Genomic DNA, 20,416 nt, shown 5'->3' on the forward strand with positions numbered 1-20,416 from the left:
TTTCTACCAGTACCTACCTACCTATTTCTTTGTACAAAAGTCATTTGCTTGCGCACCTCTGTCCTATTCGTGTTTTAATCGTAAAGCAGTTGTGATTGCATGTGTGTGTACAGAGGAATAACCCCTAAGTCCTCAAGAATGGTATTTCAATTATATATATTAGATAGATAGATAGATAATTTATTTGCATTACTTACAGCACACAAATTATAACATAAATAGGTATACATAAAAAATGAGATAACATAAATGATTAAAAAAATACATAAAGCCAAGTACTTTTTTTGTGCGTTTTTTTTTTATTACAAATAATTAAAATACTGCCCAGCCCTGATGCTAAGCCAAAAGGTAGCTATTCATCTTTTATAGTATACTTATAATAGCCATAATATAACAAACGTTAATTAAACTCCAACATTTTATCCCCAGGCACTACATCCAAAGTGACCGCGGACGATCTCCACTACGGCGACAAGTCGTGCATGCTGAACGCTACACACCTGACCCTGAGCCAGCTCCCAGTCGTCTGCGAGAAGGTTAACTCTTCAGAAACGTAAGACAAGTTTTAAGCCTGTACATATATCGCAGAGAGAAATAAATATTGTTAGCGCCCTTTTTTATAATACAGTGGGGAAATTAAGAATGCGGCTCACCTGATAGTAAGTGACTTCTGTCGCTCATGATTAACTTCAACACCAGAGGCATTGCACCTTTTAATGGAGTATTAGTCTTTACCATTCATGTGCATATACGTGTTTAAAAGGGGGACGGGGAGGCGTGCCCATCCCACAATTGGGCAATGACTATAACCTAGTTTCTTTTTTTTTGCAACTTAGAATGGCAAACAAGCTGATGACCCACCTGATGGAGAAGTGGTAACTGTCGCCTATAGACATGAGTAGTACCATGGACATAACAGAGTGTACTGTTTCGCCCATGATACCTCCAGTGCATTACCATTCCTAAGGACTAAGGTATCATTCCTCTGTACCCTGTAAATTCACTGCTATATCGCACCCTTCAAACCGAAATTCAACTATGCAAACACAACTGCTTCACGGTAGAAACACGAATGGGACAGAGGTATCCAAACAAACGACTTTTGTACAAAGTCTGGTTTAGTTACTGAGGCAGATTCAGAGTCACCGATTCTTTAAAACTATGTCTTAATGTAATATTTTAATTTGAAGATTTCACGAAGATACTATTTTATGGATTATTATAATTTAAAATTATAATAATATTGGTTAAAATCTATTAGAAAATTAGTTTATATTGGTCCTTACAATAAAGATAAGATCAAGATCATTGGTCAAACTGGCATTTTAATTTTAATGGTTCAGAGAACGCGCCACGTTATCGACTTCCTTATCTACATGTTAGTCCTCATGGCGATTTCCATGGCGCATTTCATGTGTATAGTTAACGACTGATAGCACCCTCCATCAGACGAGTCGTCAGGTTGGATACATTGTAAGCATATTTGAACTACCTTTTACCCAAAATTCCATTCAGATCTCCATACTAACTTAGATACATTCTTTATCCTATTTAACCTTGAGACATGTTATAATTTTTCATAATATATTAATAATAAATTATTGTCTATTATTTTAACATTTAATTACCTTTGTTATATTTTGTTGGCAAGTGTCAAATACATTTTTTTATCGCTAAACAAGAAAACCTGTTCAAAACCTACTTATTCAAAACCGGTCACAGTTTAGTCATTAAAAATATTTAACTTAAACGCAGCTCGAGCTGTAAACGCGGTTTTAATTATGTAAGTACACGTTTTCAAATAAGTCTAATGTTAATAAAAAAAAAAAAAAAACTGTATTCTTAGATAAGTTGTAACTGTATTCTTAGTTAACTTGTATGGAAATAATAATGGCCACATTGAGAGAGACAGATGCGACCTAGTTTACTAAGTGACCGTCTTAGTTTTAACAATGTCTCAGTTGCATTTTAAAAATAGCAACTGAGACGTTAAAATAAAAAAAAAATCAATTAGAATATAATGTAGTGGATATTTGATATATTTTTTTAATTTTTTTATTATTGATAATGTGGTCTAACTATCTATCTATCCATTTAAGAGCTGCGCTCTTGTCGGTGGAGCTCTTGCCACTCACTACGATTTTCAGCGAGTCTCTTCACCTCTTGATACGACACGACACCAACTCCTTCCTTGATCTGCCTGATGTAACTATGTCTCGGTCTCCCTCTTCCCCTCCTTCCTTCTATCTTACCTTCTATTATAATGTTCATAAGTTACCACTGTTACCACTTTTCATCAGTTGGGCCGTCAGCTTGTTTGCCATTTAAAGTTATATAAAAAAAAGGTTTCGGTGATATTTAAAGTTATTATACGAGTATATACAATAATATTACAGCATTTTTTGTAAACAAGACGTGGATTATCCAGAAACGAGTACGTTAAAAAATCACATTACACCAGTAAAAGAAATGAGAAAAGGTAAATAGAATCCTGTAGGTTAATTAAATGTCCAATTAGTAAATTATTGTAATGATAGTGACCCTCTGGTCATTTGAGGTTTAAACTCATCATACATTTCAAACGTTAAATGTTTATTTCTTACTAGGTTATTCTTCATTGTGACGGTTATTTATAAAGTGATTCATTTGACAGTTTCATTGAGACCAATTAATATTGGAAACTGTTATTACAGAAGCTGCCGCTTATGTTTCTTTTATAATAAAATACGTGTAGTACAAGCTACTTGGCAGCTACTTCAAATGCTTAGTTTTCAAAAGTATCCTACTTTTTAATTATTAAAATTTGATTTGTCTGTCTGTATGTTTGTTCCGTAATCATGCGATAAACGCTGCTGCTGCTTTATCCTTACCTATCATCCCTCACTGATGCCCCGCCAATATATACTGATAACGCAAGCGAGGTTATCATTCTATTATCATTCATTAAAAAAAAAAAAAACAGAATAAAAAAGAAAGAAAGAAAGGAAAATATTTATTTGGCGCATATCAATAATAATTATAACTTAAACATAAACAATTATACACTTAAAAAAAAAGATACAGTTTACACAGTCGTGTTCCTGAAGATGTAATTTAAAATTTGGCGTATGTTTTATCTTTATACGCCATCTGTAAGTAACGGATCACTTCTCGATGGCGTATCAAGATAAAATATACACCAGATTTTTTTTTAATATAACTGAAAAGCGCATTCATTTTGATGCAGCAGCCTTTGCTTGATGCGAAAACAAACAGTCTTTAAACAGACAGAAAATTAAACAAAGTATTTTTAAAAAATATTTTTTTGCTATTTATTAATCTTATAAACATATAGATAGATAGATAGATACTCTTTATTGTTTCCTCCAAAAGATTACAATAGTAAACTTATTATAAATATAAATAATTACAAGAAATAATCACAATGAGAAAACAATGGGCGACCTCATCGCTAAGAGCGATCTCTTCCAGGCAACCTTTGAATGGAGAGGAGTAATTATAAACAATTTGGTGGGAGGCACGATGAAAAATTTTGTTAGTTCTAAATATGGGTAATTGTTGTAAATCGTCAAGTATATAAATTGCTTATTAGAAAGAAAAAAATTGTTCAGAGAGAATTATGTGTATATATGTGCATGTGTATGTGTGCATATGTGTTTTTATTAGAATAATGAAGGACATGAAGACAAAAGGTAACATCGAACAAGTATGTCAAAGTCTATATTTCAAAACTGTTGCTGTCCATCTCTCGTCCCTTAGTCGCCTCTTACTACACGTACGGAAAAGGAAGGGGTGGCCTATTTTATACTGGGACCACAGGGCCATTACGTAAATATGATATAAATTAAGTTCAGATTTAACTGAAGTACGCAGCAAATGTAAACAATTATTGTGAGCTGATACGCGTAAAATTACATCTATTTAGGCAATAGGCTAATTAGATTTCAGCTTAGTCATTCACGATGACTTGATCTTGGATTACGAAGGCCAAAGGATTGTATCAAGGCCCTTACCCTTTACTTTGTTCCTAAGTACTCACATTGTGGTTTACAATGAATAGTAAATAATGACTGGTGAGTTTTTTTTAATGGTGATGATGAAGATGAAATAAATGCACCTGCTTGTCCTAACGATAAACAATGTCGGGGCTTCATTGGAGGAGGATACGGTGAAGAGGATGAAATCAGGTCAGTTAGAGTAACGTAGTAAAGTCGAAGGACCGCGTGGAAGTCGACCGGACAGGATATATTGCTAGCAATGAGGTTTAACCTCCATAAACTTTTTTCCCCTTGGTATGATTAGTTTATGTATGTTGATCCTGGTAATTGTTACATAACGATAGAATTACGGGGTGAAAATTTGGTTTCATTTTATCGCTTTATAATTACTTAGTAATCTATTAGCATTTATTTAAGAGTATATTCTACGTGACACAATATTTTTCTTAAAGAAACGTGAGTCGCAAAACGAACCATTTATACAAAATTGACAGCTGACCTTTTTTGTCATTTCTTGTAATATTGTCTTATCAGGTAATTTAAATATCGTAAATAAGCGGACGAAGTCGTGATTAAGAGCTAGTCGTCTAAATCTGATAAACTTTATTTTTTGCTTGTAATGGATAAACTTAAAAAATGCTTAACCAATTTTTTAAATTCTTTCACTTATAGAAAGCTGTAGCATTATACTTGTAGTATTTGTGAATTATGAATTATATAAATTTTTTTTTCAAAGATTTCTATATTATCTACCTGTGCAAAGCCGGGACGGGTCGCTAGTAAAGTAATATGATAAAATAACAAATTAAATTGAGTAAATAAGTACCTAACTGCAATTTAGTCACGTCGTTAACTCACAAACGCAAAACATAGCCTTTTCATTGCTACCAGGTTAAAAAAGATACGGAAAGGAATCTAGTTTATATTAAAATATCCATCTACATTATACCTATAGTCGACAAAAAGATTTAAAATTGCGAATCGATCAAAAAATGCATAGGTACATAACGTAAATACGTTATTTTACTGAACTAGATGTAATTTTGCAGAAGTCTATATTTATTTGAATTATTTTGTTTAATTCCATTACCATTGATATGTGTGCGACTGCCAACACTCAAAGATTGACCACTATTATTATTATCAGAAGTTCTACAACCTTCCATATTAGCTATCTCTGACCGCCATTTAGCCCATGCACGTTTTGCGATATGCGTACACATAAAATATTTCCATTTATACGAGTAAACGTTGAAATGCCTTCTAAGATTTTGAAAGGGTTTTTAGGATCTAAAAGATCCGTATATCTTTTCAATATACGGACGACGTGAACAAAACTGTATGAAATACTAGTCATATTACTTGATAGAAAGTAGATATTATTTTCTATATAAACAATACATGGTTGTTTTACAATGAATATACTGTGACGCCCATGCAATGCCACAACAATGGAATAATAAAGAGGCGATAATTAACTCAAAACAAATAATCTGAAAGCATACTATTATAATGTCCATGTGGTCCCGGTATAGAATAGGTAGCCCATCTATTCTATGCCGGGTTCATTCTCGTGGGTGTCGTAAGAGGCGACTAAATGAAGACAAGGAATGAGCAGCAGCGTCCCTCTTAAAACATCTCCAAAGCCTAACTGCGGTTGCCAATCCACTTGCCAAGCGTGGCTACTACTGGCAAACCCTCCTAGAAGGGAAGGCTTATGTTCAGCAGTGGACAGTTAAAGGCTGATATGATAACGATGATGATACTATGTAATGTAACAAAAACAAAACAAAAATGTATAGACAGTAGCAAAGAGGAAGAGGAAGACCGAGGAATAACTACACGGGCAAGATAAAAGAAACACTAGGTGTCATGTCGTATAGGGAGATCAAAGATATGGCCTGGGATAGAGCTGGCTGGAAGAAGATGCACGAATTAGTTGCACCGACAAGAGGAAACTCTTAAATGAAAAAGAAGAGACAGTAGCAGTAGTATTAATTTATCCACAATGGAAAAAGCAGAGGGAATAAGATAAAAGCAACAAAACAGACGGGAACCAGTTAATATTAAAATGACAATCAAATTACAGACTATATGAAGTATAGAGTCAGTTAATACAACACTATACTAATATAGATACAAAATATCTGTATATTCTAAGAAACACAATAATAGTTTGATAGATATTTTGACAAGAGGGAGACTTTGTACAAAAGTCGATTGCTTGAGTACCTCTGTCCCATTCGTGTTTCAACCGTGAAGCAGTTGTGTTTGCATGGCTGTGTTTCGGTTTGAAGGGATATGGCGTGAATTTACTGGGTAAAGAGGAATAACACCTGAGTCCTCAGGAATGGCAACGCATGGGGGGTATCATGGGCGAAACAGTATATTCTGTTATGTCCATGGTACTGCTCTGTCTATAGACGACGGTTACCAATTTCTATCAAGTGGGCCGTCAGCTTGTTTGCCATTCTAAGTTGTATAAAAAAAAAAACAAAAACATAGACCTAAACATAAATAATATGTTTATATATATAAACATATTATATATATAAACATATAATAAGGATTTTATGCTCCCAAGATAAAAAATAAATAGGTTTATGGATACAATAAAACAGTCATTTACTGAGTCGTGCAGTCATGAAACTGTGTAATATATATGGAATGATTTTAGCATTGATTAGCAATAATGTTGAATACAATTAGCAAAATAAAAGATAATAGAAACGATCCGGTTATGGAAACATGCGTAAAGGCATAGAGGTAGATCTTGCAATGATGAGTCGATCACAGGCTAAGAAATATAAAATTTGCAGTATAACATTTACAAGTACTTATGCCGTTAACTGCTTACTCCTGGACCCAGTCTTTCCCCTATTGGGAGGTTTACTATGTTCAGATCACTTTATAGAAATAAATCTTGTCTTAAATAGAAAAAAGTCATTTACATGCGGCTGTTCTATAGCAAAAGGATTACAGATATCACAAACTGTAAAGACACTGTAAAATGAATAGATAAAATATATTTATATAAGATAACAAATAAATATACATGAAAACTTGAGAACCTCCTTTTATAGGGTAGAATTGTAAAGAGGTCTCTTACCAAACGGACCCGATAAATAAAGGAATTCGATAGAGGTTAAGAAATAATGCATAGAAAAGTAACATAATTTTTTGCATAAAGATATATGCTCACTATGCTATTTGCATTTAATAACAATATTAGGTACATTGTCTTATTGCTTTGTCACACAAAAAAAAACTCCCAACTTCCGTGGACAATAATTTAGACTATTCTGATTAATTAACTCTTAAATCGTCGCGTGATAAGGCCACTTGTGTCGATACAATGCTGCGTAAATAATTAGCCTTCGAATTAGCAAAATGTGACCTTCGAATAGTTTAAAACAAAAACATCCCGGGACTATTTCATTTTATTTATTGTACCGAACACATAGTTAGGTACATGTACCGAAATACAGAAGCGAGTACCAAATGCCTCTATCCTTAGTCTTACGTACATCTTTTGCTTCATTCATTTTCATAATCTTCTCATCCATTCTCTTAAGTTCCAGAGAATCTTGATTTCTGTCTTCAACAGAACACGGTCTACCTGATATGATAAGTTAGACTAGACCTACACCACCAATATCTATTATTTCCGCTATCTATACAAACTGTAATCCACGTTTTGAATTATGAGAATACCACTAGGATATCACCTTGTATACCAAAATTAATATGTATATATATATATATATATATATATATATATATATATATATATATATATATATATATATATATATATATATATATATATATATATATATATATATATATATATATATATTAAAAAATAACTAAAAACTAAAAACTGAAAATGGGACATGCTGGCGGGGTACCAGTAAGAGGTTCTAAACAAACTGAGGAAAGAGACATGTTAGTTGGTCCATTATGATTAATTCACTTGTAATTAACTACTACGATTTCCAGAGAGACCACATGAAATAGACATGATACTCAAGATCTGATGATATTAACTGATGAATAATTTAATACCAACAGTACCTTTCCTCTTACAAACAATATTTAATATATAGATATGACAATTATATATTTGTTTTCAGATGTGAGGCGCTAACCCTGAATGGAACGAGGTACTGCGAATGGGGATACAATGGCCTCGGCATAGACTATCAGATTTTGGCTGGACCGGCTTTCATGGCTGTCTTCACAGTTGTAGGAGTCATACTAGGCGTGGTTGCTGATAAGTGAGTATTTTTTAATGATTATAACGTACTAGCTGCCTGCCCCGGCTTCGTATGGATACAAGATCTCGACAACAGCACCACTTATCGGATTTAAAACTATCCTATTTGTTCGTATAAGCTTTAAGTGAATGCACACGTTTAATACAGATTGTTTATAAAACAAAATGAGGTAATATACAGATGGGCTCATCTCTTAAAGGAATTTCTCCAGGTCAACCTTGAGAAGTTGGATTATAGCATTGAAATCGGTTGGGCAATTTTGGAGGTTAGTGTATTCGACACGTTACGGACGTGTACTGTCAGTTCCCATCATGTAGACCGTCAACCTGTTTACCTTCCAAATTGTTTTTGATAGCCAAGTGTACTACTCAAAATGACAACAATGCTTACAAATAAATGCTGCTGATTTTCACCACCGTACTACCCGCCACAAATTAAAGTTCTGTCCCAACCATCTAGATGAGTGGCGGTCCTCCACCGTGCATTTTTTAAAGCATCTATCATTATTCCTTGTACAACCACTCTTTGGAATCAACTTCCAGCAGCAGTATTTCCAAACCGATACGACATCATAACCTGCAATGAAAGAGCATATTCCTTTTTAAAAGGCCAGCAGCACACCTGCAATGCCTCTAATGTTGCGGGCGATCATTGGCGGCGATAGTCGCTTACCATCAGGTGAACCGCATTGTCGATAGCCCTCTGTGTTATAAAAAAACTACTCTATTGGAAAGTGGTAACCATCGTTTATAACAGAAATAGGGACCTAAGACATCGCAGAATATACAGAGCTGTTCTTGCCACACATCATGCATTGCCACTAAACAAAAAAATTAGGTAGTTTATGATGGCGCAATGGTCTGTGGCATGGCCTTTCCCATAATATTTTTCCTTGTTCCTATAACCTTGGAGTTGGGTCCTTCAAATGTACCGTGAAAATTTATTTGGTGAGCCGGCACAGTGCATCCAACCGTTGAAATAACATTTCTCTTATTCCATCCATAGATTTTTTAATAGACGATAATGAAATAGGAACCCCGCCTGCGCTATCGGTATAAACTGGCAGGGCACCAGTGAGGATGAAAAAGGATGAGTAAGGATGTAAAACCAAGTCAGTTGTCCCATCGTGACGAATTCAACGATAAATTAGTCACGATAGTTGCAGGGGGAACCGCTTGATAGGGTATATTGATAGCAATGGGGACTAACCTCCCCATTACTACAAATCCCTTCCCCCACACCAATCATAGTGGCTACCCAATGACCTCAGTGGTACAATGATTGGCATGTTGCTTTGCATAAATGAGGTCCCGGATTAGATTTCCGGCCGGGCTAAATTAGGAAAAAACGTAGTGTTGCTAGATGTTTGCTGCCTGGTTTCTCTTAACATAGGGTTTCCTAACTTGAGGGCCAGTTAATTGGTGTGATTTTATGGTACTTATTTACATTACTTACTACAGTCATGGAATCGCTGCATAGGATAGCCCACTCCTTCTATTCCCGGAGGTGTCGTAAGAGGCGACTAAGGGAACTTAATAATCGAGGGATGGGCAACAACGTTCCTTTTAAAACACCACCAAAGCCTGATTGCGATTGTCAACCCGCCTGCCAAACGTAGCAACTACTGACAAAACCCCCCAACGGGGAGGTCTATGTAAGAATAAGAATAGAATAAGAATATCTTTATTTCTTTGAACAAAATTAGCCTTTTTTTTATCCTTGAACAAAATATAGACATGAGCAGTACCATGGACATAACAGAGTATACGGTTTCGCCCATCATACCCCCTATGCGTTGCTAATCCTGAGGACAACAGATGTTGTTCCTCCGTACAGCCTATGGTACAATATATGTAGTTATGACCCCAAACTAGGCAAAGCCTGTCTCGTGGAAGTCAAAGCAAGTTATTTTACAGTTATGATGCGGCGAACAGGGTTAATCTAATTATATAATGTTTCATGTGAGTTTGGATACACGTAGGTGCATGGATATTTAACGACAGATAAGTTATGGTATTTACATTAGTTACTATGTTTTATGGAAACCAGAATTTCCGAAACTATATGCTAGAATTGCAACTAAGTTTGTGTGTGTATGACCACCAAAATTTCTACAAATTATTTTGGCTTCCATCATTTTTTAAAATATCTTCTACGTACAAACATCTTCTAATTATACTACTTCTAATGATACTTTCCTTCATCAGATACAACAGAGCTCGAGTTCTCGCCGTGTGCACCCTGGTCTTCGCAATCGCCATACTCCTCATGGGGACTGTTACGGAGTACTGGCACCTGGTCGTACTAAGGATGATCATGGCCGCAGGAGAGTCCGGATGCAACCCACTAGCCACCGGCATACTGACAGATCTATTCCCGGAACATCAGAGGGCGTTGGTACTGTCGATATTCAACTGGGGAATTTATGGAGGATATGGAATTGCTTTCCCCGTTGGAAGATACATACCTGATATCAACGCATGGGGTTTGGTAAGTGACTTATTTATGGTTCAATTAAGATTTTTTTCCTTGTAAAAATTTTGATTTTTATAAAAAGCTTTTACCTTTTTTGGAAAATGCTTTATGCAGACCCATACACCTTGTGGGGGGTGAATGGGTACTGTAGGAATCTCCCCGTAAGATGGGAGTGTACCCATCAAAAACTAGACGATATATCCTCGAGGTGCCATATGTCCGAGACATGGATTCACTTTGGCACTCACCACATCTCTGAAAAAGCTTTTACCTGCGACTTCGTACACAGGTACATTTTGGAAGTAGCATATAGATGGCGTATCAAATTAAAATATGCATTAAATTTTAAGACAGGGTAACCATTTATTTCCATCTATTTAAAAACCTATCTATTTATAACATAATGTATAATGACAATACAAAGAAAACAATAAAATTACTTTAAATAGGTGGTTGAAATAATAACAAACGAAATAAAAAATAAATAATTACCAAAATGAACGTAGGGTTGTTAGCAGTTTATTGTCACTTTGAAAAATATTTTATTAGCAGAATTATACTTGAAACTTTCGTGAATTATTAAGCACTTTGGCTAAACCGAAATTATCTTGTTCACATTTAATTTTGGAACATTTGATTCATTAAAGTAATTGGTTTAATTCTAATTAATTAGGAAAACCATAAACTTTTCAAACGTTAATTAGGATATCTAATTTAATAATAATAAAATTAAAAATATATATAAAGGAAAATTGATAATATGCCTTCCACAAAAACATTTATATATAAAAATATATATATTTACCTACTAAAAAAACGCGCGAAGCGTTTTTTGTTTAAGTTTTTTACAAGAATGACAAATAGGTACCTAAGATGAAATTTTCTTTTTGGTTCGAACTAAAAATACTCTCTTTCACAATTTGATGATAGGATGCAGTTAAGTGCACAAGATATTAATTAATATGTGGCCTGACTTCTCCTAACCATTAATTAATTAAATTAATAATTAGGATGAAGTCAGGCCACTTGGCATATCGTGACGAGTTCACCTGAAATTAACTATGATTACTACACTACATTTATTAATCACAAATAACCTATCCGCGTAAATTTAAAGCACAGACGAGGTCACTATTTTATATATTTATAAGAATAAATAAAACTATATAATGAGAATAATACGGTACGACATCACAATCTTCAAGAAAAGAACATATTCCTTTTTAAAAGGCTAGCAGCACACCTACAATATCGTTGGTGTTGTGGGTGATCATGGGCGACGGTAGTCACTTACCATCAAGTGAGCCGCGTGCTAGTTTGCCCCGTGTTGTAAAAAAAACTATATAATAAATAAATTAGATATGAGTAGTACAAAAATATGTACATATATATATATATATATATATATATATATATATATATATATATATATATATATATATATATATATATATATATATATATATATATATAATTAAGATTGGGTTTCACAAAAAAGCCAACTTTAATTGTGGCAATATAAATTATTTGGTTTTAAATAATTAATTAAAATAAAATTAAACTATGATAAAAAAATTATGGAACCAATCTGTAAGTATATCCTTTCAAATAAAAAACAATTTTTCACGTGGGTTTACAACTGACGGTTAATTATGAAGTAATAAACATGAAAAAGCGGCACATTCTTGTAACATGCAATTACAGTTGTGTTGACTGACTGGAACCAGCGCTGTGCAGCTGTACACATTGCATTGGGACACTCACAGCGTCAGCTGAGCCGGTTCCTTTCGCCTAATACGAGACACTTCTTACATATAATATTTCTGTAACTTCTTTTGTAACTGTGTCTTTCTGTCAATAAATATTTTATATTTTATTCTAATCTAAAAAGTACAATCGATCTGAGGATTTCCCTCATTTTGAAGTCAGTTAATAACGGATTTAACGCTCATAGCATTCTCTCCCAGTCAAACTGTAGGACGAGACAGGAAGTCCGAATTCACATCCATTAGGGAAATCACTGTTAAATAATGTTTTCTTTATTAATGACGATCACAGGAGATATATTCCCGTCTGGGCACCAATGAGGGATGATTGATGAGAATGAGAAGGCAGTTCAGATAGCCCATCGTGATGAATATACCTGGAATTTAAAACGATGATTTCCAGGCTGGGACCACGTGGTGGTCGACCCGATAGGGTATATTACTAGCAATAGAACTATTAGTCCGCATTATTAACAATCCCCCCCTCCCTCGATAAATAATGCTAAAAAAATTAAAGTCCACATGACCATTCGCAGAGCTGGCGAGTGTGTTACTACGGGGCAGGTATCATTGGCTTGGTCATCGCGTTCTTCACTTTCCTGACACTACGCGAACCGCCAAGAACTACTATTGGAGAAGAAGGTAAGTCATGTACAATATTTTTTTTTTACATAATGTAATAGCAAATAATATAATGATAATAATATACTTTATTATTCAGACTACAATTTGGTCCATTTTGTTAGTAACAATTTTCTTACAAACTATGTTTTTTTTTTTAATTTTTTTATACAACTTAGAATGGCAAACAAGCTGACGGCCTACCTAAAGAAAAGTGGTAACCGTTACCTATAGATATGAGTAGTACCATGGACATAACAGAGTATACTGTTTCGGCCATGATATCCCCCATGCTTTACCATTCCTGAGGACTCCGATGTTATTCCTCTGTATTCAGTAAATTCACGCCATATCCCACCCTTCAAACCGAAACACAGCAAACACAACTGCTTTACGGTTGAAACACGAATAGGACAGAGGTACTCAAGCAATCGATTTTTGTACAAAGTCCAATATGATAGTATACTGATAGCAATGGGGACTAACCTTCCCATTCTTAACAATTGCTTCCCCCCCGCATAAGCTTAGTTGAGCCATGTGCTTGTTTAGTTTCTAGTGTCTAGTGTTCTAGTGTCAGTAGTTTAATTTTTAAATCAAATAATATAAATTATATATATATATATATATATATATATATATATATATATATATATATATATATATATATATATATATATATATATGTACTTATATATATATATATACCCTTAGTATATATATATATATATATATATATATATATATATATATATATATATATATATAACTGAAAGTCTGTATGAACTTTGCATGTATATTTTGTCATTGTGCAAAAACTACTAAATACCGCATTAAATTAATGATGCCAACCATCAGTGCCACTATTAAATTATACAAAGACAATATATTGTTTTTATTTTATGAAAATTTATATATGGAAAGTGTTCATCCACTTCCATAATAGGTAAGTAGTTGGGGGGAATGGGATTGTTAGTAATGGAGACTGAGAATCCCATTGCTAGCAATATACCCAACCAGGTCGACCTCCTCGCGGTTCTCCCTGGAAACTATCATGGTTAATTCCTGATGAATTCAACATGATGGGCTAACTGGCCTGTTTTCATTCTCATCAATCACCCTTCATTGGTGCTTCGCCAGCGTATCCCGTTAGCGCAGGCGGGGACACCATACCATTTTCACCCATCAAAAAAAAAAAAATAGGTATGTAGCGGGGGGGAAAGGGATTGTTAGTAATGGAGACTGAGAATCCTATTGCTAGCAATATAACCAACCAGGTCTACCTTCTCGCGGTTCTCCCTGGAAACTATCATGGTTAATTCTTGATGAATTCATCATGATTGGCTAACTGGCCTGTTTTCATTCTCATCTATCGCCCTTCACTGGTGCTCCGCCAGCGTATCCCGTTAGCGCAGGCGGGGTTACCATACCATTTTCACCCAACAAAAAAAAAAAAAAAATAATAGGTAAGTAGCGAAATGGCGGCCAGTCCCATTGCTAGCTTGTGCTACCAAGCATAGGTAAAAAAAGAGGTATTTCAAACTACTTGTATTTTTCTTGGTAGAAAGATTTACAGACAGAGACTGAGAGCTGGTTAACGGATTGGCCTCATCATTTATTAACAAGATTTAAACCTGACATCCAAACAGCAGATTGGATTATTGTTCTACAGGGAACAGATTGCCAATTAGCAGACTAGAAAAAGAAAAAACTTATATTTTTTTCATCATCATCATCATCATCATTATATCGGCCGTTGTCTGTCCATTGTTGGACATAGGCCTCCCCCATAGACCGTCATTAGAACGAGGCCGATCTTTTCCACAGACCATTGAAGAGATTTTGTCTATAGTTTCTACGTTTGGCAGGCGGAATGACAACCACCGTTAGGGCTTGATAATGTTTTAAGAGGGACGCTGCTGTCCATTCCACAAGTATTAAGTTCCTTTAGTCACATTTTACGACACCCGCGAGATAGAAAGGGATATCCCATTCTATGGTGGAACCACACGCCAATTTTTACTTTTACCAATTGATATTAAAATATAGGATATGGGACTGAGCCCATCGACCTTCACGCAGTCTCACTAATGTAAGTTTCAGACAAACTGCAAAGCAGTTCCGCAGCACTAAGAATATGTATTGTCTATGTAACTGTTTACTTGAAACAAATAAATAAATAATAATAATCATGGTTAATTCCTGGTGAATTGGTTAACATGGCTTCACGACTATCATCGCTTAATGGTATCCAAACAGTCTATACTGATAGCCAAGTCAGGTTTACCATTCCATTGACACCAATAAAAAAAAAATAATTAGAGTTTATAATTTGTGCAGGTGTGGGCAACAATAAATCAGGAGATGCCGGCCTGGAGTCAGGCAAGAAGATGCCTCAGGTCACCATCTGGCATGTGATCGCACAGCCCAGGATCTTGCTGCTATGCCTGGCTGCGTCCATCCGACATTGCGGTGAGTTAAAAAAAAAAAACTTAAACACTATTTGCTAATAAAATTGATTTTTTTTGTATACTATCCGTTTCCCGCGGAGTTGCCCGCTTCTATGTAGTTCCAAAAGTATCTAAGAGATCAATATGGGATGAAACCCTTAAACAATTATCAAAATCGATCAGAGTTATAGAAGATATCGCGTAACATACCAAACTACATAGAAAATACTTATATATAAATATATACGAACTGAGAATCTTGCCAACTTTAAAGATTCTTAAAACCGAAACTAAAAAAAACTAAACTACTAAAAAACTAAACTATACTACTAAACTGCCATAATTATTTTTTTTAAATAAATTATTGTCATCACCAACTTAACAGCCGTTAACTGTCCACTGCTGAACATAGCCCTTCTCCTATAAAGTGGGGTTTACCAGTAGTTACTACACATGGCTAGCGGGTTATCAACTGCAGTTAGGCTTTGAGGATGATTTAAAACAAATATAAGTCAAATAATTAAACTAACAATAACAATATTGTCCAGTAACCACTGACTGATACAGTCTACTTGTAGCTAAATCAATCAAGCTTTTGGTTTTGCAATCGATTTTAAAAAGACGGAGGTTCTCAATCCAGTAGTATATTTTTTTTAGAATGAATGAATGTTAACTTTATTTGCTTTAATATTAATAGAATATTTACTTATTACATTAGAAGTATTTAATGTTAAAAACAGAATCTCTGCATTCAACCATGGTGGCGTGGAAATACATATTTAATTTAGATCGTGTGTTTTAAATGTTACATTAAAATAGTCTTCTTAACTTAAATTTCCTTACCTCATAACTCTGTCCATTTTAAACCGGTATGAAAGATTCTTTTTTGTCTGAAAGTCAATTAATCCAAGAAACTTTATTGTCGATTTGTAAGTATATCCTATACTTACAAATTGGTCCCATAGAAATTTTATTAAAATCCGTTTTGTAGTTTAATTTTTAGATCAAATTGTTTTGTTACAATTGAATTCAGTTTTTTTGTGAGATCACAATTAATTATTTATTCCCACTTCTAACAGTGATCATGACAAGTCGTTCTTATAGGAGACACGCTTTTTATTGGACACCAAAAAATTTAATCCAAACATTTCCAGTACACTAATTCAAGTGGTTTTTCGAAACTATTCCTTGAGCTGTTTATTATAAAGTGTATTTTATAATTAGACTCCCCAAACAGAAATAGAGTGCTAACACAATTTTGTTCCGATCCTGCCGTTCACGCTGTCTGTCGTGTCATGTCGCCAAATTCAAGGCCAAATTGCAGCCCGCCGGCTTTGTTAAGCGGAAATTATAGCACATTGTTTGGTGTGGCAATTTCTTGAGTGTCTATACACACCGTAGTATTATCAATCATTGACATACGGAAGTATTTTTGTACGCTATCAATCATTTCCTTACCTATTATTGTCTTGTTGTATGATTCACGAGGTTTAGGTTGTGCTGATGGGGTTACAAACTTTTTATTTACTTAATACGAACTTTTACACGCGTATTTGTCCGCGTGACCCCGATAAGCTTACTGACCGAGATAAAAAGTAGCCTTTATTCTTCTCCATTCTATATAGTTCATGTATATCAAAATTTCGTAAGGTTTGGTTAAACCGTTAAGGCGCTTGCAGGTAATAAACAAATAACCTCACTTTCGCATTTATAAAAATAAATATTATAAATAAAAATAATTTTTTTTAAATAAATAAGGATATATAGTAAGGGTAATAAAGGGTAATAGTAAGGAAATAAGGGTTATTTATTAGAAAAAAGATGTACTCTTCCACAAATGTTTATAATAAATAATGGTTTCGCCGTTTAAATTATTTTCAAAAGTTAATTTTCATTATTAATGATTTATTTTTTCTTTATTGACCACTTTACAAAAAAAAGTTTCGTACAAAAGGCGGACTTGATAGTATATACCTAGCATTTTTTCCCAGTCAACCTTTGACAAAACAGAAATACAATTATGCAGTGAAAAAAAAAATTGTAAAATAAAATATATATAACATATGCATATTTAACATTTTGCAATATGTTCGTAAGATTTTATGAGTAACCGCCTTAATTGAACATCATAAAATGTGGCATACAACTACCTGTGTTGAATGAATACCTATGTAAAATAGAGAAGAAGATAGGCTACTGTTTATTTCAGTTATACATATCAGTATAGAATGAAGAAGAACATATTCTATCTTTATTTCAGTTATTCATATCAGTATAGAATGGAGAAGAAGATAGGCTATATTTATTTTAGATAAACATATCAATGTAGAATGGAAAAAACATAGGCTAATTTTTTTTTTCATTCAATCAATGTATTCTGATCATGTAGAGGAAAGTTGTGGACAAAAACCAGTATTTTAAAATGACAAATAATATTCCGTATCTGTATCGCACTTTGGACACACAAACATTCATGAATTCACATTGCAGGCGGTATGTGCTTCGCGTACAACGCGGACCTGTACTACCGCGACTACTTCCCAGACGTGGACCTCGGTTGGTGGCTGTTCGCCGTCACCGTCGGCATCGGCTCCGTGGGGGTGGTGGTCGGCGGTGTCGTCTCTGATAAGTAAGGATCTTACAAACCTCTGAACCTCTATATAAACCTGAGTAGACAACAAATATTTCTCGGCAACTGCACCATTAACGTCGTAATATTTTCCATGAGACCTATGGTTTCTCTCATGCGTTACCAATCCTGAGAAAACTGCAGGGTATGCAGGAGCTATGATGTGTCTCTATGCCCTGCAATTTCACGACTATATTTATTTTTAATTGAAATTGTAACCCCAAAACGAATGTATTTATTTTAGTAGATTTACTTTTTTTAATAATAATAATATTTTATTTATTCTGATTCGATACATATAGCACGATTCAAGTGTACACATAGATCTTACACAATGTAATGGGTTAATAACTAGAGTATATTAAAACTTAAGATCAGATCAGAAAAACAAAAAAAAAGTACAGTAGTTATTCTGTGAACTAACTGACTGACTATAGCCACCTAGCAAAGTTTTTTTACATTAAAATAGACAGTATAAAATGAAATTAAGTGTATCTACTTTATAACACGAACGCCAAGTAATGCGAGGGTAGTTTAGGCAACGAAAATGTTTTATGAATATATTTTATGTTTATCGTACCTACTCATAAAGATTCTGTTTTATATAATGTAAAGGTAATAATAGTATTTATAAATATATTTTCTTAATCTACAAAATATATGTATTAATTTAGAGATTATTTATTTATATTGGTGTTAATTCACATAGATGATGAATAAATCCATGGCATACAAAAAGGCATAAGAATAAGGACTCCAAGTTTGTTATTCTATATTCAGATTATTTATTTCTCTGCCAAAAACGCAAACACGCGAACTAGTGGCGACTAACGGTGTGGGGTAGAGAGTGGGGGGGGGCGATCATCTCTGGTCATGGGGGCTTATAAACGCCTTCATTTTCCACGTCCATATCTATATGAGAAATATTGGTACAATAAAAACGATTAGGCGACGGTTACCACTTTCCATCAGGTAGGCCGTCAGCTTGTTTGCCATTTTAAGTTGTATAAAAAAATAAGAAAAAAAGTCTCTCTTTGTCTGTCTCTGCAAGCCACTATTAGGGATTATACCTAGTCGTGAGCATATTTTTGTCTAATCTGTTTATTTGTAACATTAGGAATACAGTTAAATGAATATTAACATAATTTATCAGGTTCGTAGCAAAAATGGGAGTGAGGTCGCGAGTCCTCGTATTGGCTCTGTCGCAGCTGATCTCTACACTGCCTGCTTTCGGTTCAGTGATCTTCGGCCCACTATGGGCCATGATCACGCTGGCTATTTCGTACTTCTTTGGTAAGTAACATAAACTTTTACATATTCGAAAATGTATATCCGATTATATCAATCGGATGATATACAAATGGGAGATGATTTTTTTCCACTATCAATGACCAAGTAAACTCAAAATATAGATAACGAATCGGTATACATATTATCCATGTCACAAAGCACTAACAAACACACACAAAGTACCTCAGTTTTAATCCCAATATTGGATGTGTCCAAAAAACAGTAATAAAGATAGAATGTAAAACACAGGTTTACAATATTTTCAAATTAGCAAGCTACAGTAAAACTTATTGTAAAATTTGTAGAATTTAAAATTATTGTAAAAATGGCGGTTTCAGTTGACTGAAACAACCATTTTTACGCTACGGACTCGTCAGGTCACCCTCTACGGGATTCTTCTGGAAACCATCGCGATAAATTCATTACGATGGGCCAACTGGTTTGAATTCGTCCTCATCTATCATTACCCACTTTCCACTAGCACTTTTTTTAACGGGTGATAATGAAATGGTAACCCCACCTGTACTATTGCAGGCAGGATACCAGTGAAAGATGATAGATGAGGATGAAAGCATGTTAGTACGCTTATCGTGACAAATTTCAAAGGAAGTAATCACTTCACCCCACTAGTACCTATTCCGCCAACATAAACCAGTTACCATTCCATTTTGATCCGTCTTAAAAAAAATGTTTCATCCCTCCACAGCCGAGATGTGGTTCGGTATTGTATTCGCCATTCTCGTCGAGATCGTCCCCCTATCGGTCCGTTCCACCACCGTTGGAGTGTTCCTCTTCGTCATGAACAACGTCGGAGGCAACCTACCGATTCTCGTCGACCCCGTGTCCAAGGCTATAGGATATAGAGAAGCTATTATGATCTTCTACGCTGGTTTCTACGGTATCAGTAAGT

The 20,416-nt window shown here is 34.6% G+C and overlaps 1 protein-coding gene across 1 annotated transcript in view; it reads left to right on the forward strand.

Moving 5' to 3' along the window:
* The window catches only part of LOC113515237 (putative metabolite transport protein HI_1104), a 63,969-nt gene that overhangs the window by 40,747 nt on the left and 2,806 nt on the right, over positions 1-20,416 (forward strand). Inside the window, exons 3-10 of the mRNA XM_052895998.1 lie at positions 430-553; positions 8,135-8,278; positions 10,486-10,768; positions 13,056-13,161; positions 15,478-15,609; positions 18,078-18,216; positions 19,370-19,509; positions 20,213-20,410. Coding sequence (XP_052751958.1) covers positions 430-553; positions 8,135-8,278; positions 10,486-10,768; positions 13,056-13,161; positions 15,478-15,609; positions 18,078-18,216; positions 19,370-19,509; positions 20,213-20,410 — 1,266 coding nt within the window. The remainder of the gene's footprint in view (positions 1-429; positions 554-8,134; positions 8,279-10,485; positions 10,769-13,055; positions 13,162-15,477; positions 15,610-18,077; positions 18,217-19,369; positions 19,510-20,212; positions 20,411-20,416) is intronic.

This window comes from Galleria mellonella, unplaced genomic scaffold (assembly GCF_026898425.1).
Source record: "Galleria mellonella isolate WM207_F2 unplaced genomic scaffold, CSIRO_AGI_GalMel_v1 utg312, whole genome shotgun sequence".
NCBI lineage: Eukaryota > Metazoa > Arthropoda > Insecta > Lepidoptera > Pyralidae > Galleria > Galleria mellonella.